At 36.6% G+C, this 17696-nt stretch overlaps 2 protein-coding genes across 5 annotated transcripts; one reads left to right on the top strand and one right to left on the bottom strand.

Annotated features, from left to right (window-relative positions):
* Positions 1 to 6515: 6515 nt before the first annotated feature.
* On the bottom strand, positions 6516 to 8021 carry LOC132168970 (uncharacterized). The gene has a single exon (XM_059580066.1). It carries the CDS (start codon positions 8019 to 8021, stop codon positions 6516 to 6518), a length of 1506 nt encoding a protein of 501 aa, XP_059436049.1.
* A 3148-nt stretch (positions 8022 to 11169) lies between these two features.
* Positions 11170 to 16265, top strand: LOC132172240 (double-stranded RNA-binding protein 2-like). Of its 4 annotated transcripts, none has more exons than XM_059583707.1 (5): positions 11170 to 11288; positions 12237 to 12324; positions 13050 to 13297; positions 14570 to 14789; positions 14947 to 16265. In XM_059583707.1, exons 3-5 carry the CDS (start codon positions 13052 to 13054, stop codon positions 16089 to 16091), a joined length of 1611 nt encoding a protein of 536 aa, XP_059439690.1. In that variant the 5' UTR covers positions 11170 to 11288; positions 12237 to 12324; positions 13050 to 13051; the 3' UTR covers positions 16092 to 16265. The 4 variants fall into 4 exon arrangements, with proteins under 4 accessions (XP_059439690.1, XP_059439689.1, XP_059439692.1 ...); XM_059583706.1 differs by having other exon boundaries at positions 11170 to 11603; XM_059583709.1 differs by having other exon boundaries at positions 11187 to 11261.
* Positions 16266 to 17696: the final 1431 nt, after the last annotated feature.

Here is a 17696-nt window from a genome sequence, read left to right as displayed (position 1 = left end):
TTTAGGATTTAGTTATTTGTTATAATTTGTTTAGGTGTGATGCTTGTGTAATGGTTGAAAACCAAAATTTGGGCAAGTTCTTCAAACTCTTTATCCATTTCTTGTTTATGGTTGTAATTTTTGTATGGTGTTCTTTAGGGTTTAGGGTAAGTATTGATAATTTCTTGTTTGAGTTTCTTGTTTATGGTTTTAATTTTCGTTGTTGGTTATGTGTGTTTAAGTTGAGTAGTGATGGTTGTGGGTTCTTTGTTGGGTTATTTTAGGGTTTAGTTATTTGTTATAATTTGTTTAGGTGTGATGCTTGTGTATTGGTTGAAAACCAAAATTTGGGCAAGTTCTTCAAACTCTTTATCCATTTATTGTTTATGGTTGTAATTTTTGTAGGGTGTTCTTTAGGGTTTAGGGTAAGTATTGATAATTTCTTGTTTAGGGTTTTAATTTTCGTTGTTGGTTATGTGTGTTTAAGTTGAGTAGTGATGGTTGTGGGTTCTTTGTTGGGTTATTTTAGGGTTTAGTTATTTGTTATAATTTGTTTAGGGTTTAGGGTTTGAACATGCCATACTTCTTGCGCATGGCTTCTATTGTCAATATATAAGAGCATCTAGGGTTAGGCGTGATGCTTGTGTAATGGTTTAGGGTTTAGGTATCGAATTTTATGTGTAATGGTTTTTCAACTACACTATCATATTCAATAGTGTAGCAGAAAAAAAAAAAAAAATTGATTGTGAAAAAAGCTTTAACCATTTACCTATTTTAAATATAACTATAAAAAAATGGGTATGTGTAATATTGTATGTGTTTAGATTGGTGATTAATATTTGTTTACTATTTTATAGATCAACCGAGATTGTGGTTACTTTGAATGAGTTGATCCTGAGCTGTGTGCGAAATGTAAAAGGGTTGGAACTTGGTTCTGGCGAAAGCACCAAAAATTGTTGTCAGAAGCTAAGCGGTGTGAAGACATGGTTCAAGTTGAAGTCAGTAAGGTGAAGGTAGAAATGGAGAGAGAAAATATGTGTTTGAAGGTAGAAATGGATAAAGAAATTGCCCGGTATCATAAGGAAGTAGAGATTGGGGAGATCAAACTCCATGCAGTTAAGAAGAATTACCAAACAATTCTTGTGTGTTTCTGGGTAATTTGTTTAAGTGTCATTTTCGTTTTGTTGTTTGGATACACTTCAAGTGGTTCGTATGAATGCAAGCTTGGCCGTTTGAAGTTGAACTGAGGTCTATGTAACTTTGAGATGACATTGTGTTTTTTTATGTTTGTGTTATTTTGGGAGCACAATGTGGTATTTTGTAACATAAGTAATTGTGGGAGCGCAATGCCGTACGTTTTAGAGCCGTGTAATTGTAGAAGCTTATTTGAAATGTAATGTACTTTTTAATGAATTTATTAGTTGCTATGACTGTAATTTCCTGTTTTACGTATACACGAATTGCGTGTATGGCATGTCACTTGGGTATTTTGAGTTTTATTTTTTACCTTTTAAAAATAACATTTATCATTACAAGTGGTGCACTTTATTAAAAAAATTCTCCTCGGCCTTTATAATTTAAATGGGTGTTATAATGAAGATTTACTAGAGAATTATAACGCACGTGCTTGACAATTTCACTACCGACTTGCAAATTATTGAAAAGGAAAACCTTTAATTTCACAACCGAGTTGAGAATTATGAAAATCTATACCCATTATGAAAGACATGAGATACAAATCAACTTCACCACATCTTAGATTTGTGGCATAGGTACAAAAACAGCAACCAAAAAACCCTTCGATAATTTATCTTAGTTTATCAGTGCACAATTTGGTTACCAAGCAGTAATTTTGTAGTCTTTTAAGATATTTTGGTCCATGGGCCAACATAATCACACAAGCACGCACACAGATCTTGTAGGCATATATTATGAAAATTCAATAATACAATCATTTAAAACCACCAAATGCAAAGCCAAGATTGTTATGACTTAGCGTGAGATAGATCATCAACCAACCCCAACCCCAACCTTGTACATAACCCTACAAATAATCATTTCAAATACGCAAATCTAAAGCTAAAATGACAAAAATAAATCTACAACAAGTAATTACATGCATACAAAATACATACATCCAAATAAACGTTTTACCGGTTCACATTCGCTATTTCATTTAAAATATTATTTCTTTATTTATTTTAATTATTCTCAAAGAAGAAAGAGAATCAGCTAGTCAAATCTTTAGGCAAAATGACTGACAGATTAAGAAAATATTTTTGGTATTTTTTTAGCTACCCAATGTGAATGCTCCAATTCCTTCTCTCCCAAGTTTCTTAATTATTGCCACTTTATTTTCATATAATAAGGGTGTATTAGTGGACCATAGCATGGGACCAAACTCATGACGTGTCAGAGGTCCTACTTTATTAATATTTAATCCCTCATCATAAATTTCACAAGCTTATCCCCATTTACATACCATTATACCAATGCTAGCCCTCTTCCTTTGACATTAAATTTTGCCCAACACAGCCAAACTGCATTAAATTTTTTCTTAGAATGAGAAATTCATTCTAAGAAATTCATGTTTGTTAACACTCATTGTAATTTTTTCTTAGAATGAGAAATTCATGTTAATTTCCACTTTCAAGTCAAGATTGCATATTCAGGAGCACAGAATCAAGTGTTTCTACCTCCTCTCCCCCATCTTTGTTTCACAAACCCAGGTACACATGGGACATACATAGCATCTTCTATTGCTTACTCAAATTCTGAGAGAAATATTATTAGACTAATCCAAATAGAGGTAATACTAAAATCCCATACAAAAAGAGACCCAATGATTACATAAAATAGCACAAGAAACACAAACAAAGTGGTCGTGGCAGGCTTCTATTTTATAAGTCATAACAGCATAGGTTTGTATTCAGTCCAAGATGTCATCTAGGCTGAAAATTTTCATATTAGGCCAACATAATTTGCAAATTTCATCAGAAAATCCCTTCCCAAACAGCTGCCTGTTTTAGAAATACTCTAGGATATGCAATTACAACTCTAGGGCTGTGATGGTCTAGGAGATGTTGGAGGCTTCAAATCCGGATATTGCAACAAAAGAGAAAAATAAGAACTATGAAAAGAGACAAGAATTTGTTCACTGCATATTCCACAGGATTAACTCAATAAAAACATGTATGTTCCAGGTAAATTTAGACTACTAATATTCTAAGAAATTCATGATATGATAAAATAATTTCCATGCAAATATCTCAATATTTGTATCCTACTTCCAGCCAAGTAAAAAGTATGTACCTCCACATATTAAACAAAAAAAAATCTGCAGCAAGTAACCAACCAACACATTCACAATTTCCATACAAAAAATGTCCACATTTCCAACCTACTTCCAACCAAGTCAGAACTATGTACTTCCACATCTTAAACAAAAATAAATCTACAACAAGTAATTACATGCATACAACACATTCACAATTTCCATAAAACAAATGTCCACATTTCTTCTTTCATCTACTTCCAACCAAGTCAAAACTATGTACGTTCACATCTTAAACCAAAATCAATCTCCAACAAGTAAGTAAGCCTGCAATACATGAATAATTTCCACGCAAATATCTCAATATTTGTATCCTACTTCCAGCCAAGTAAAAAGTATGTACCTCCACATGTTAAACAAAAAAAAAAATCTGCAGCAAGTAACCAACCAACACATTCACAATTTCCATACAAAAAATGTCCACATTTCCAACCTACTTCCAACCAAGTCGAAACTTATCTGCAACACATTACCAACTTCTTACCACATATGCTGTTATCCATACATATATCCAACAACCAACCGCATATATTGTTATCCATACACATTACAAATGAAAATCACATATATTGTTATCCATACACATTACCAAAAAATGAAACATATCAAAACCACAAAAAACACATAAGGCTAATTGTCTATGACTTTACGGCTTCCATTGTGGATTGAGCCGTTTCCTCTTGGCTTCCATAATTTCAATACCCTTTTCTACTGTTGTTGCAATGCGTTTTCCTTTCAACTTTGCGATATTATCAGACTTTGCTACAGTACCATCAACATGAGGAGGTGCAGCAGTAGTAGGTGCAGCTATACCACCTCTGCCTGCACCACTTCTGCCTGCAACACTTATGCCTACCCCACCTCTGCCTGCCCCACCTTTGCCTGCAACATCAATGCCTACACCACCTCTGCCTCCACCACCTCGAATTGCAAATCCCCTCCCCATTTTAGCCATTTTAGGTCCACCACCCATAGTTTTCCGTCCAGTTCCACCACCTCTAGTTCTAAGCCCTGTACATGAAGGTTGGGTTCCAGCGGGGACCTGTTCAGTAAGGTCAATATGTACAGGAGCCCGGGTCAGTGTACTACGAAAAATACCTCTAATCCTATCAGATGTACGAGTCCTTGATGTATGACCTTTTGTGACCATTACAGGAATTTCAAGGGCATCTTATGTACCTTCCACCCTGCCCCATGCTGTAGGTAAGGTAATTCCTACCTCAGGTTCAAAGGGGGCGAGATCGTCATTTTGGTCTTCAACAGGTGGAGGTGTTGCGCCTCTTTCAGCTCCAAATCCAGGGGGATGTGTGTGCTCTCTTTCATCAACAAGTCTAGGGATTACAAATCCACGTGGAGCATGTGTAGGTTGACCTTTCCCCTTACCCTTCTGCAAAAACAACAAATGAATATATATATATATAATACAAAATAAATAGGTACTAGATGGTAGCAAAGATGTTATATGTCATATTAGGGTTTATATGAATAAATGTAAAAGTAAAGACGGCTATCATATAGTTAAGTACCTTGAGTATGGTGGATGCTTGTGGACCAGCGGTTGACCCAGATGCTGTATTGTTCTTGTTCAAGTCCTCTTTATTCTAAACAATACCATAGAAAGTAAGAACAAATTATGAACTAATAAAAATATACCCATTATGCGTTGGGTATGAGAAAACTTACTACTAAAACAACATAATTTCTAAGTACTTTTACTGCATTTGATGACTGGCTGGGACCACCACTGCCACTACTTTTCACCGCCTTAGCTTTCTGCTAACATCAAATGTAACAATTGTCAAGTGACTACATTTGCCTATAAACCGTAAAAAAATGGCAGTACAAGCGCCTAAAAATGTCTACCTTGCCCACAACACGTGCCTTGCTTTTACCAGTTGATCGAGTATTGGACCCAACACTTTGTGACTGCATAAAAAATTGGAAACAAATATTAGCATGTCATACAAAGTCTAAAACAAGCCAGTTAAAACCAGGTTATCTATTAAGGACGATTTAATAGGGTTGAATAACACTTACACTTGCTGTAGGGGGGTATTAAGCTGACTTCCTGAAGATTGATTAAGTGGACAGCTCCTCTTATTGTGACCCAAACCAGTACACTTCGCACATCTCATCCTTGCTCCAAATTTCCTAATTCGATTAGGATTTTTGGGGTCCCTACTCTCATTAGGAGCCCTCTTTCTTAACCTCTTTGGTCTCCCGGGGGCCACTCTAATTGTAGGTGGTTCCAAATGATCATGTCTGGTCTTTATCCATTGTTCCTCACTAGGCATTGGGTAAATTATTGGTGCATATGCCTTCTTGTACGTCTCGATTGTGTAGCATGCATCAACATAGTCCTCCGAATTCCCACAATCATAGAGTACAACAGCAAATGCATGGGGACAAGGGATTCCAGTGATTTCCCATTGCCTGCAACCACATCGTCTTCTACGTAGGTCTACCACATACTGTTTGTTGCTCGGAGCAGAAACCTCAAACATTCCATCACCAACATAGGTTGCAATGCAGTCCATTGCATCCAACCCAATTACCTCCAATTTTTGCACAATCCTAGGGCACAACCTCCCTGTCAACTTCGCAATCCCTTCCCTCTTAGCCCGATATCTCCTCAACAACTTTTTTCTTATCATTTCCAACATTGTCAAAATAGGCTTGTCACGAGCCTTGAGGATGTATGAGTTGAAACACTCGTAGATATTGTTTACTAGCAACTCACACCTTGGAGCTTCATTAAACCAAGCCCGAGACCACCCACTGGGGTCAAGCTTGTTCAAGTAATCGTATGCATCCTTACTAAGTTTCTTCAATTCTTCCATATGAGTTGTAAACTCATGTTCAGTGTATGCGGTTGCTACAGCCCATAACTGCTCTTTCAATGTCAATCCTTTATGGCCCTCCAAGTCTCTGAAGTTGGCATCCAGATGCCTAACACAAATTCGATGATACGTCGTTGGAAGCACAGACTGTAAAGCTGGCATGAGACCCTGCACAACAAATTCATAATGCATGAAAAAATGACCAAAATAATAAAATTATTTAACAAATTTGTTTAAGTGTGATTTGAAAATTATGAGCAAAAATTAAATGTAACATAACTTACCTTTTGTCTATCCGAAATAAATGTAGGTCTGCAGCCCCTTTCATGAACTCCAAGATCGGACACTAGGGTTTCCAAAAATCATGTCCAAGAGTCCTTGGTCTCAGCTTCGACAACAGCAAATGCGATTAGGTACATGTTATTATTCCCATCCCTTCCAACTGCAGCCAACAATTGTCCCTTGAATGGCCCTTTTAGGAAGCATCCATCCACCCCTATGACAGGCCTACAACCATCCAGAAACCCCTTCTTCATTGCAGCAAGAGAAAAATACAATCTTCCAAACTTTGGAAGCACATTTGGGTTTGGCCTGTCAACCTTTATCATCATACAACTTCCCCTATTCGTTTGTCTCAATGTCTCGCAATAATCCCACAGGTGACCATATTGATCTTCAAGCTTCCCGTATATTTTTTGACATGCCTTAGCCCTAGCCCTGTACATCATACTTGGACTCACATCCACTTTCCACTTTTCCTTCACTTCATGTTGTATGACATTCAAGGGCATATTCGGCTGAATTCGGAACTTCTCAATCAACTTGTTCGATATCCAAGTTGAGTTCACAATGGAGTTCTTGTATTGCCTACCACACACATGTTTAGGCTGCATAGATCTTATCTGAAATGTTTGTTCATCAGAAACCTGCCTTGCATATACTCGGTACCGACACTTGTCATCCCTACACACAACAATAGACTTTCTTCTTTCATTCTTTTTGAACCTAATTTTCTTGCCCCTCAAAAGATTGTACTCTTTAACAGCTTCTCTAAATGTTTGTATGTCTGGGAAAGTTATGTAGAGATGCAGCACTGGGTTAACTAGGTCCATTCGCTGAAATTCGGGTGTTTTTGTAGATGTCCCTTCAGCTTCCTCATCACTATGGGGTGGTGACTCCAATATGTCACTTCTAGCCAATTCAGAGTTTGTGTCATCATCATCTACTTCTTCAAATTTTTTATTTTTCTTACGCCCACTTTCGGACCTAATAGAAGCATCAGTTCTGCGGGCCTCACCATGGTTCCCATCTTCTTCATCACCTGTTTCTTCCTCCTCACCCTCATTGTCATAACCACCATCACCATCACCAACGGTTCCAGCTTCACTAGTTCCTGCTCTGGTTGCTCCAGTTCCAGTATCGCCTTCGTCAAGATCTACATTAAATAAATCTTCATCATCACTGAGTTTGCCTTTCCACCAAGGGTCATTGTAATCAACCCTTCCCTCCTCTTCATCGTCATTTTCTCCTTCGTAATCCTGAACATCACCCTGACCCTCCCCAAAACACACGGCATACAAATGCACAATATATTGCCCTTTATGGCAGCCAACCATGAACAATACGTCGGCATCAGAGCTGATTAAATGCAAACCCCCCATTAACGTCTTATCAGGTTCTCTGAAGTATATTAGATCCCCTGGCTTGTACCCGTAGTCTTTACAAATATCTTCAAGCTCAAAAAAAGACAAGTTGTTAGGATCATACCCTTCACCATGAACAGCAACTTCTCCCCCCACGTAATTGCAACCACAACTTCTGTTGAATCTACCGCCATACCTAACCTCGAACACTAGATTCAAAGACATCCTACAAAAATAATGAATAAAATGTATGAGAAGCAGCTTTAAATAAGTTTACAAATATAATTATTGCTTAAGAATGAAGTTATGCAAATCTAAGCTCAAACCCTAAAAATACATACAAATATTTTGGAAGCAAGACAACCAGGTGATAATTCAAATATTTGTTAGGGTTAGGATTTAGGGTTTAGGTTTCTTAATATTTGAGAGGAATGTGTAGCGTGGTGTCTTGTGTGCACATAACGTAAGTTGGAGTGTCACATCAATAATATGAGTTATAATACTACATTGACTGTTAGAGTAAATGATTTTCAACATTGCATGGAATCTAATTTGATTATGTAGCTGATTACTAATTAAAGCCAAATCTGTAAAAATATAGACATGCATAATAGAATAGTCAATCTAGTCAATTACATTAGAAAGAAAAGGAGAAAAAAAAAAGAAGAAAAAAAAAGGAGGAAAGACTGTTAGAGTAAATGATTTTAACCAATACCTCTAAATCGGACTTATTGAAACCTCTAGCTCAAAAGACCTAAATGGTATAGATTTTACCTTATTATTTATCACTATTTATTAATGAAATACTAAATATTGTTCAATCCAAAATGTCTATCATTTAATTTTAAAATAATGATTGAGATTTTAATATCTGCAATTTTTGTATCTATTTGTGTAGTTTATACCGAATGCTGCAAAGGATGCAAATTGATGCATCTTGCATGGCATGATTCGATTAGGTAGAAATATGAACATGAAGACTAGATCTAAACGTAAGAAAAGATGTGCATCCGGCCATTTTTTTTTTTAAAAAAAATAATAATAATAGTGATAGTGCATTAAATAATATAAGAAAGAGAGATAATTCTAAACAGGATCAAACAATATAGGAAGGAAGGAGAATTCTTTTACTGGGAAACAGATGAACAGATGAACAAAATTACCCAACTATCTCCATTGCAAACAATTATCTCACTTGCAAACATGCATGTGTGGGATTAAATATATGACAACATTACCCAATTTTAATATTTTTTTTTTAAAATAAAGAAGAAGGTCAAATTAGAAGGAAAAGATTATTGAGATATCGACCTATAGCTTAAGTGAAGTTTGTCTTTAAAATTTGGCTGGGAACAAAAAAGAAAAAAGAAAAAAGAAGAAGAAGTACATAGAGAATTCAAGTGGTCAGCATGATACATGTAGGCAACATTAACAAAATGTCTTATTCAATAGACTATAAGCAACAGAAATAAAACAGTCACTAGAAACCGATTTATGCTAAGTTGATGCTAATCGTCCCCCAATTTGATCAACCAACACACTAAGCTCCAACTAAACCTGAACAAACCAAACCATTTTTTAAGTTTTTTTCAAACATGTTATTATTTCCTTTTAAATGGTTCTTCTAATAGAGGGTCTGAAAACTCTTAATTACCTCAAACTACATAATTTCCAAGTAGTATTTCTATAGACATACATATACATATATAATGACTACTAGGCCCTGCCATGTCGGCATAGTAAGATAAAGGTATAATATTAATTATTCATATTCTAGAGCATAAGTTAAATATATACCATACCATACTTGAAATTAGGACGAACATAAGAAACAAATTTAAGAACTAAGAAGGCCTCTATAATTTTTTAAGCCAGACGTATGTTAATACCACTTGTACAGAAAATAAGAGAAATAAAAAGCCCTAAGAGTGAAGTGCGAAGAAAGAGAAATTGATGAGGGATTATTTGCATAGGGTCATTGTAATCAAACCAAACCATTTTTTAATTTTTTTTCAAACATGTTATTATTCCTTTTACTTTCAAATCCAAATATCTCACTTGATTAATAAAAATAAAGGAAAGAGACAACCTTCATCCATAACCACCAAACCCCATGCCAAATTCTAATGGTTTATTGCGAAAAAGATGAACAAAACTAAAAAATTATTACGAAATTAATAACTCATTTATCATCTTACAAAAACCTCAATTTACCGAAAACCCTTCTTTCATGGTAAGTCGGTTAAAATTCTATATCCAACAACATTATACATTTTTGGGACCACTTTTGTTCACAGGACAACATTATACACTTTGGGGACCACTTTTGTTCACAGGACAAGATTATGCACTTTGGGGACCACTTTTGTTCACACGACAACATTATACACTTTGGGGACCACTTTTGTTCAAACACAAACAACCAAGTTTACTCTCTCTTCGCAATAAATCAATATACAATAGAAAACAAAAATTTGTTAACAATAAATCAACATTATAGAGTTAGGGATTACCAAATTAAAAACCCCCTCAAGAAAACCTCAATTTACGAAAAACCCTAGAAAGCTACTACATAGTTCGGTGCAAATTTACAAATCAAATATGGCAAAAACTCACCTCGTCGTACACAAATGCGCAAAAGATGGAACTTTGGGTTGATCTCGAGTGGGTGTCGGGTAGATTGTCGAGTGGCTGTCAAGGAGGTGGTTCCCTCTGTCGCGTCCCTTTCGCTCGTGAGTCAGCAAGGTATTCACCTCGTGCATGACGGAATGCCTGAGATTTTTTACGTTTGTTTATTTGTTGTAAGTCTGGGTTGGGTTGGGGGTTGGGTCAGCAGGGTTGGGGCGTGGGTGGGTGAGCTGGGTTAAGGCATGGGTAAGCCGGGTTAGTGAATGAGTCAGGGTTGGAATGTAGCTGGGGGTATTTTGGGCACTAAATTGCATAAAGTGACCACGTGCGTCGCAAGTGGTCACTGTTCCGTCAGTCAAAGCGGGTTTGACTGACGGAGTGCCTGAATTGCAAAAAATTGAAACTTTAAGGGGGTGGATTGCAAAAATTGAAACTTTGGAGGCAGAATTGTAAATCGCTGACAACTTTGAGGGAGTAAACTGTAATTTTCCCATTTTCTTATTTTGCTTTAAATTACTATTGTAATTTCTTGTTTCACTCGTCTAAAAAAATTTAAAAAAAAAAATCAAGAGGACAAAAAATGAACTTAAGTGTTATTTACACTCTTTTTTTTTTTTTTTTTATTTACTACTTAATACTAAAAAATTATCATTAAATTTTGATTAAATAATAATTTTGAGTAGTATATCAAGAAATGTGCATTTGAGAATCTTTCTTATTTCTACCTTTCTTTCCCATGCGACTAGAAGGCTCCAAAAGTACCGACGCTCAATCGAAAGAAACAGAAATTACCGCCCTCAGGATTTTTCTAGGGTTTCTGGACGCTCTAGCCGTCGAGTAAATTCTTCTGCTTGTTTTTACAACGTAAATGTGCATAATTTCTCATCTCTAATGGTTACTAGAATCCACACTCCACACTCGACAGAATAACCACAACAACGTACGAAAATGACGGAGCTTCCACTAGTACACACAAAGCATACACTACCCTACACACCTCCATTCCTCGTAAATTTCACTTCCGTCAGCACGATAGAGAGAGTTATAGAATGGCGTGAAATATTTCTTGTTTACACTACTGTCTCTTACTTTCCCGCAAACTTTTTCCCTCACTTTCTCGGGAAATTTTTTTTCAACCAAGAGTCGGGACGGTTTCCGAGGTCAAATTAGACAGCCAAGGTCAGTGGCTTTCTTTCTAGCTCATACCCAGATCATTTCGCGTTCGTTTTCTTGGAGTTTTTGAAGTGCTCTGTGTAGTTGCCGAGCTACTTTGATTTTTGATTTCCTACTATTTTACAATTCTTTCCAATGATTTTGGGTCGTTTATTGTGTATTTGTTGATTATTGGGGTATGATCGAAATGGGTTTTGGATTATATTGGTGGGTTGGGGTTGGTATGAGCTGTTCAAGCTCTGCTTGGTTGCTGAGAAAATGTGGGAAAGAGAAATAAAATTGGACTTATGTGTGGTGAATTTGACCATGAAGGTATTCACCCTCTGTTTAGCTCGTGCTCGGATCATTTCTCAATTGTCTTTCTTTTTTTTTTTTTCACTGGGTTTGGGTTATTTAGTTCTTTTTCTTTTATTAATTAGGCCTGATCGTAGTGGGTATTGGATATTGTAGATATGCTTGTTTATTAAGTAGTTCTGCTTTATTACGGAAAAAAAAAATGGAAAAAGGATAAGTTGGAAATTTAGCAGTTTAATTATTGAGATACTGTGGAATACACTACTTTGATTTTTTCTTATCTAACGTTTGTGCTTTTCAAGCTTTTTTGTAAACTAATTTATTGATTTTTGTGCTTTTCCTTAGTTTTCTTGGCAACAGCAAGGCTTCAATCTTGTTGATTGAGTTCTTTGAAGGAGTTGACGACTGTGGAATTAGGGTCAAGAGAGAATAGGTACTGGACAGAGCTGATAATCATGTTTGCTTATTAATATTTGTGTTTTGGTTGATGGTTTGTACGTTTGTGATGATGACTTGGCTTCTTTACTGAGAAAGTATATGAAGGCTAAAGAGATTATTAATTTGAGTGCAAGAATCTTAGGCCTGTCTGACGAATTTTGTATTCTAAAAGCTCACATTTGAAATTTTTTTGGGATTCCACCAAAAAAAATGTTGACAGTTGAAAATGGGAAACAGTTTTAAAAACAGAACTGCTTTTCTGTTTTAATCTTAGATGTAATATGAAAATGAGAGCAAAAAGGCTTGACGGTCTTTTGGGAATGAGCACTTTCCAGGAATTTGAAAAAAAAGGGGGCTTCTTTCAGTGAGCTCCACACATGTTTTCCGCATAATTTCCTTTTTCACTTTCCTTTTCTATTTGGTTGTTCAAGGGATAATAGATTAATGGAACTGGAAACTTTTGTTTATTGTTAGTATTTGTTGCTTTGACATCATGGTTTGATAGAGCTTTTTATGGACTCCAAGAATTTGCAAGCTATTGCTTTGGTAGTTTTTTAAGAAAGGTCTTAAACTTCTTTCTGTAAAAGTTCCCTAATTTTAGTTGGAACACTTCTTGTATGATACACCTGAGAGTTATCTTTAACAAATCTCTTACTTTGGAAATATTATGGAAATTGGAATGCCCTTTCAACCAATGTATAAAATTTCATATGCATGCAGACATGTATAAGAACCAATTACAAGAGTTAGCTCAGAGAAGCTGCTTCAACCTACCATCATATTCATGCATCCGGGAAGGACCAGATCATGCCCCTCGATTCAAAGCTACTGTCAATTTTAATGGAGAAACTTTTGAAAGCCCTACCTTCTGCTCTACTCTAAGACAGGCAGAACATGCTGCTGCTGAGGTAGCTCTGAACACACTTGCAAGAAGGGGCCCTTCTAGAGCGTTGGCTGCAAGAGTTCTGGTGAGCATTTAAGCAATTTCAAACATATATTTCTCCTCCTTCTCTATATTCACAGTAGTTTTATTTATTTAATTTATTAGTTTTTAGGTGCATAGAGAGCATAGATTTGAACTCTTGGGTGAGAGAATTATTGCCTCTTTTTTCTTAGAACAAAACCGTTGATTTTGTTTTTGAAAAGTAAGAAAAATAATATCATATAGTGTTTGAGTTGCATGATGAGAGTAAGAGGAAATAAGAAATAGGATTGAAGTATAAAACAACCATGGTAACTGAAGTAGTGTGGAATGCTGGAATAGAAGCGCAAATTGTGGGTTTTCAACCCTGAGGGAAGAGATATTGGGAAGCATGTGGAATGCTCTGTATTTAACGGAACATTAGGTCAAGTGCCTAGAAAGCACTTGTAAGTTATGTGTGGATTCTAGCAATTGAGAGGAATGTCCTTGGCCTATAAATTAGAAGAGATAAGTAGTGGTGAATTGTAATATTATAAATTTGTAAATCCTAATTGCCATTGGCTAGCCAATTTTAAACAAGTATTATTAAATATAAGCAATTCATAATATATATGATAGTGTTCATTTGGTTTAGCGGTTTGAAAAAATAACGATTTCAAAACACCAGTAAGGAAAATACAATTTTTCAAAGCGCAATTAAGTGTTGATAAAATCGTAGTTTAACCTTTAAAATCTTGCATTTTTAACGCGCCTCCTTGCCTGCCACCTGAAAATGTGAATTTTTTTCCACATTTTCAAACCACAATTTTTTTCAAACGTGACATTTTTTGCAATTTTGTTTACAGCGCATTTGACCTATAAAATCGCAAGGCCAAATGATAATGTCAGATAGTTTTCATTCATACACATGTAGTTGCCAAAAAAAAGCATGAAGACAAGACAATCAAAATTAATCAAAGTGAAACATGAATTGTCTGAAATACTTCATCCCTTTTTTATTCGTTCTTATCCTTTTCTCTAGACTTTTGAAGATTTTTGTCTCTCGGAGAGTAATGCAATTATTGGTGAATGGAAGGTTCACGCAAACTTGAGTTGATAATATAGCAGGAAAAGAAATAAAAGAGAACCGATTCAAGCTATTTGATAAATTCGGTCCTCTTTCTTATGCTGAACTCTAATACCATATAGCCTGCTTGTCATTTGCCCTTTCATGACATGTAATCGTAGATATATTTACTGTAACTGTCTTTAACTTACATGCAATCTGCCATCTTGAAATTGAAGGTCATGTGATTATTTTTTTCGTGTGCTCTTGCAGGATGAAACGGGAGTTTATAAGAATTTGCTTCAGGAGACTGCTCACAGAGCTGGGCTAAAACTTCCTGTTTATAGCACTGTTCGATCTGGACCAGGCCATGTACCTGTTTTCTCATGTACGGTTGAGCTTGCAGGAATGAGCTTTACAGGTGAACCATCTAGGACCAAGAAACAAGCTCAGAAAAATGCTGCCATGGCTGCTTGGTCTGCCTTAAAAAAATGTGAGAATGTCTCTCTCTATTTTAAGCTTCCTAGTGCTCAATTTTTGTTAGAATCATACAATCACTGTTTAGCTGTGCTGTAAGAATGCCTCTGGCACTCCTTACACGATAATTTGGGTTTGCTTGAATATCTAATTATTTAACATGCCATGTGTAGTGTCTCAGAGTCACTCATCTTCCCCCACTCCATCACTGGAGTCTAAAGCCAATGAAGAACAGGAGCAAGTAACCATTGCTCGTGTTCTTGCAAGTTTACGACCATCAGAGTCAAGTCAGTCTGCGGAAAATTATCACCGACATGGTCAGCGAAGATCCACACCCGTCTTATGGGGATCAACCCAGCCAACCCCAAGCTTATACCCTGTGCAATGCCAGAACTGGGCATACTCTAGTTTTTCCCCGGAGATGGCCATGTACCAAATCTGGCAGCAAGAACAATTATTACAGCAGCAAAACCACCTGTTGGCACTTACAGTTCCAGCAGTTACTCCATCAGCTCCTCAGATTTATCCATTTGTGCAATCTATGCTCCAGCCAGACCACTGTCTATATTTTCCAGGAAGGGAAGTAGAGTCAATCCCAATGGGACCCAAAATCACAATTGCTACCTCGGGCACATCATTCTGCTTCTCAAATCATTTGGTTCCTGGTTCAATCAGGGGCCGGTCCACAGTGACTATTCAAGAGATACAGGAAGAGAAACCAGAAGAATCATCCAGGTACTCTCCATCTAGTGTTGGCAACAATGGTGGTACTGAACCACAAATCCCAGAAACAGTTCGGGAGGACGACAAACAGAGCTTTAGTGGGATAGAAAGCAAAATTAGAAATCTTCAGCTGGAAGGGAACCAAACAGGACAATTTGAATATGCTTCTCATAGGAGCACGGATTCTGGATTTAAGCCGATTGAGTCTCAATTACAAAACCCATGTATGTACTCTTCTCGGCCTAATCTCAGACCCCAATATCCACCAAGAGCAAGTTTCCACAGTATTTTTGGACCACCTTCATCTGCAGCTGCTCCTGTGAGGATTAGAACCATCGGCCCCAATTCATCGATGGGATTTAGACCACAAAATATGTCATCACCTGGGGCTGCTCCGCCAAGAATGCGAACTGGGGTTCCTTCATGTTCAACCAGACCACCTGATAGATTGGACCTTGGAGGAGTGCCTCCTGCCTTCATGGCACCAGCTGTTCGAATCAGATCGGTTGTGCCAGTCTGCTCTGCTCCGCCAGTGAGAAAGATGCCAAGCCCCACTGGCGATGGAGGGTCAGAAAACAAGGAAAGAAAGAATTAGAACTGGAAGATTTGTCAAGAGCAGGTTGAGAGTTCGGGAAGCTTAGGATATGAAAGGAGTATAGATACTACAAGCGACTCTGTTTCTCTTGTATTTTCATATGCAAATTATGGTGGTTTTTGAGAGGCCATTAATGCTTCATCGTAATTAGAATAAATGGCAGTTCTTTCATAATCGGTGTAAATGTGAATTTTATATTGCTTGTGCTTTACTAGTATCGACCCATTTATTTATTTATTTCTATATGTATACTTGATCAACGATGTGTTGTTTTAAAATAATCTGCTTTTTGTTATCAAATGAACTTTGTTTCTGTGTTTCAAACCATCTGATTTTTTTTGGGGTTAAAAATCAGATTTGGTAAGAAAATTTAGTAAAAAAATTAAAATGGCTCGAGTTCCACTCGATTGTTTAGCTTTTAATCTGTCGAGTTCAAGACACAAGTTTGAACCCGAGAAAAAAAAATTGTGTATTGGGATTTTTTGTGGATTGTTTTTTTTTTTTTTTTTCTTCAGAAAGTTGAAAAATGATTATGTTGTTCAAAATGCTAGCGGGGTTCACCCTCTTCAAGGTTTTGGATGAAGGGAGGCTTAACAAAGTTGAGGTACTTATCTACACTCTGCTTGGTTGTGGGAAAACTGAAGGAAAATTTTGTCCAAGATGGAATTTTATTAAGATTTATGTTTGCTTTTCGAATAATGAAAGGTTTACCTCAAGAAAAAAAGTACTCGTGTTGGGCAAAGTTCACTACTTTTTCTTTTTTGCTTATATATATGATTTGTGTTGCAGGACTTATGGAAGGAGTTTTCCAGTCCAGAGACAGCTAGGTATTAATCTCTCTGTGTCTATCTTTTGTTCTCTCCTAAACAAGAAGCATAACTTGGAAGAAGGAAACTCTCTTTAACATACTTCCCTCAAATACTGCTTCTCGTGCTCGAAAATTATACCCATTAGTTACCGAGCTTAGTAACGTGAGCTTGTAACCTGAGTAGGGGTATTATTGTGATGGGATACTTATCAAAAAAAATTATACCCATTAGCAAGTTGTGTTTTATCTTTGTAGGCCATTGTTTGTGGTTTTGATACGCTTCTAGCAATTGATCCAGCAGAAAGTCAGACAGCCACAGCTGCATTAAGAAGTGGTGAGTCTTGAGATATTCATGACCAATATTTTTCAATTAAAATGCATTAATGTATTCTGTTTTTGGCATCCTTTGATATTCATGGCTTCTCTAGACTTGACAATTTGAGTACTCTTAAATTCTTTATCTATCTAGGTGCTTCTTTTCCTAAGCCGTTGGTGAAACTAAGCGGAGAAATCCTTTAATCAAGTCATCTACTAACCGGAGTTGATGAGTAATTCACCTAGAGTCATTACAGTCAATTGCAGGTTTAATGTGATAGTTTGATCCCTAAACGTCATTATTGCCGATCAATGCTAATTGGTTTCTGGTCCAACACAACTTTGTTCATACACAGTGGAGACTGTTATTTAAAAATCATGATAATTTCGAACTCATTAAAGGTCAGGTTCTTAAACTTTTCCTCGTATCTATCTTCTAAGAAGACGCACTCCTTATGACCCGAAACAGTTGAGACAAGACC

The sequence above is a fragment of the Corylus avellana genome, chromosome ca2 (assembly GCF_901000735.1).
Source record: "Corylus avellana chromosome ca2, CavTom2PMs-1.0".
NCBI lineage: Eukaryota > Viridiplantae > Streptophyta > Magnoliopsida > Fagales > Betulaceae > Corylus > Corylus avellana.
The sequence above is the reverse complement of the archived record's forward strand: the minus strand, read 5'-3'. Positions and strand labels throughout refer to the sequence as shown.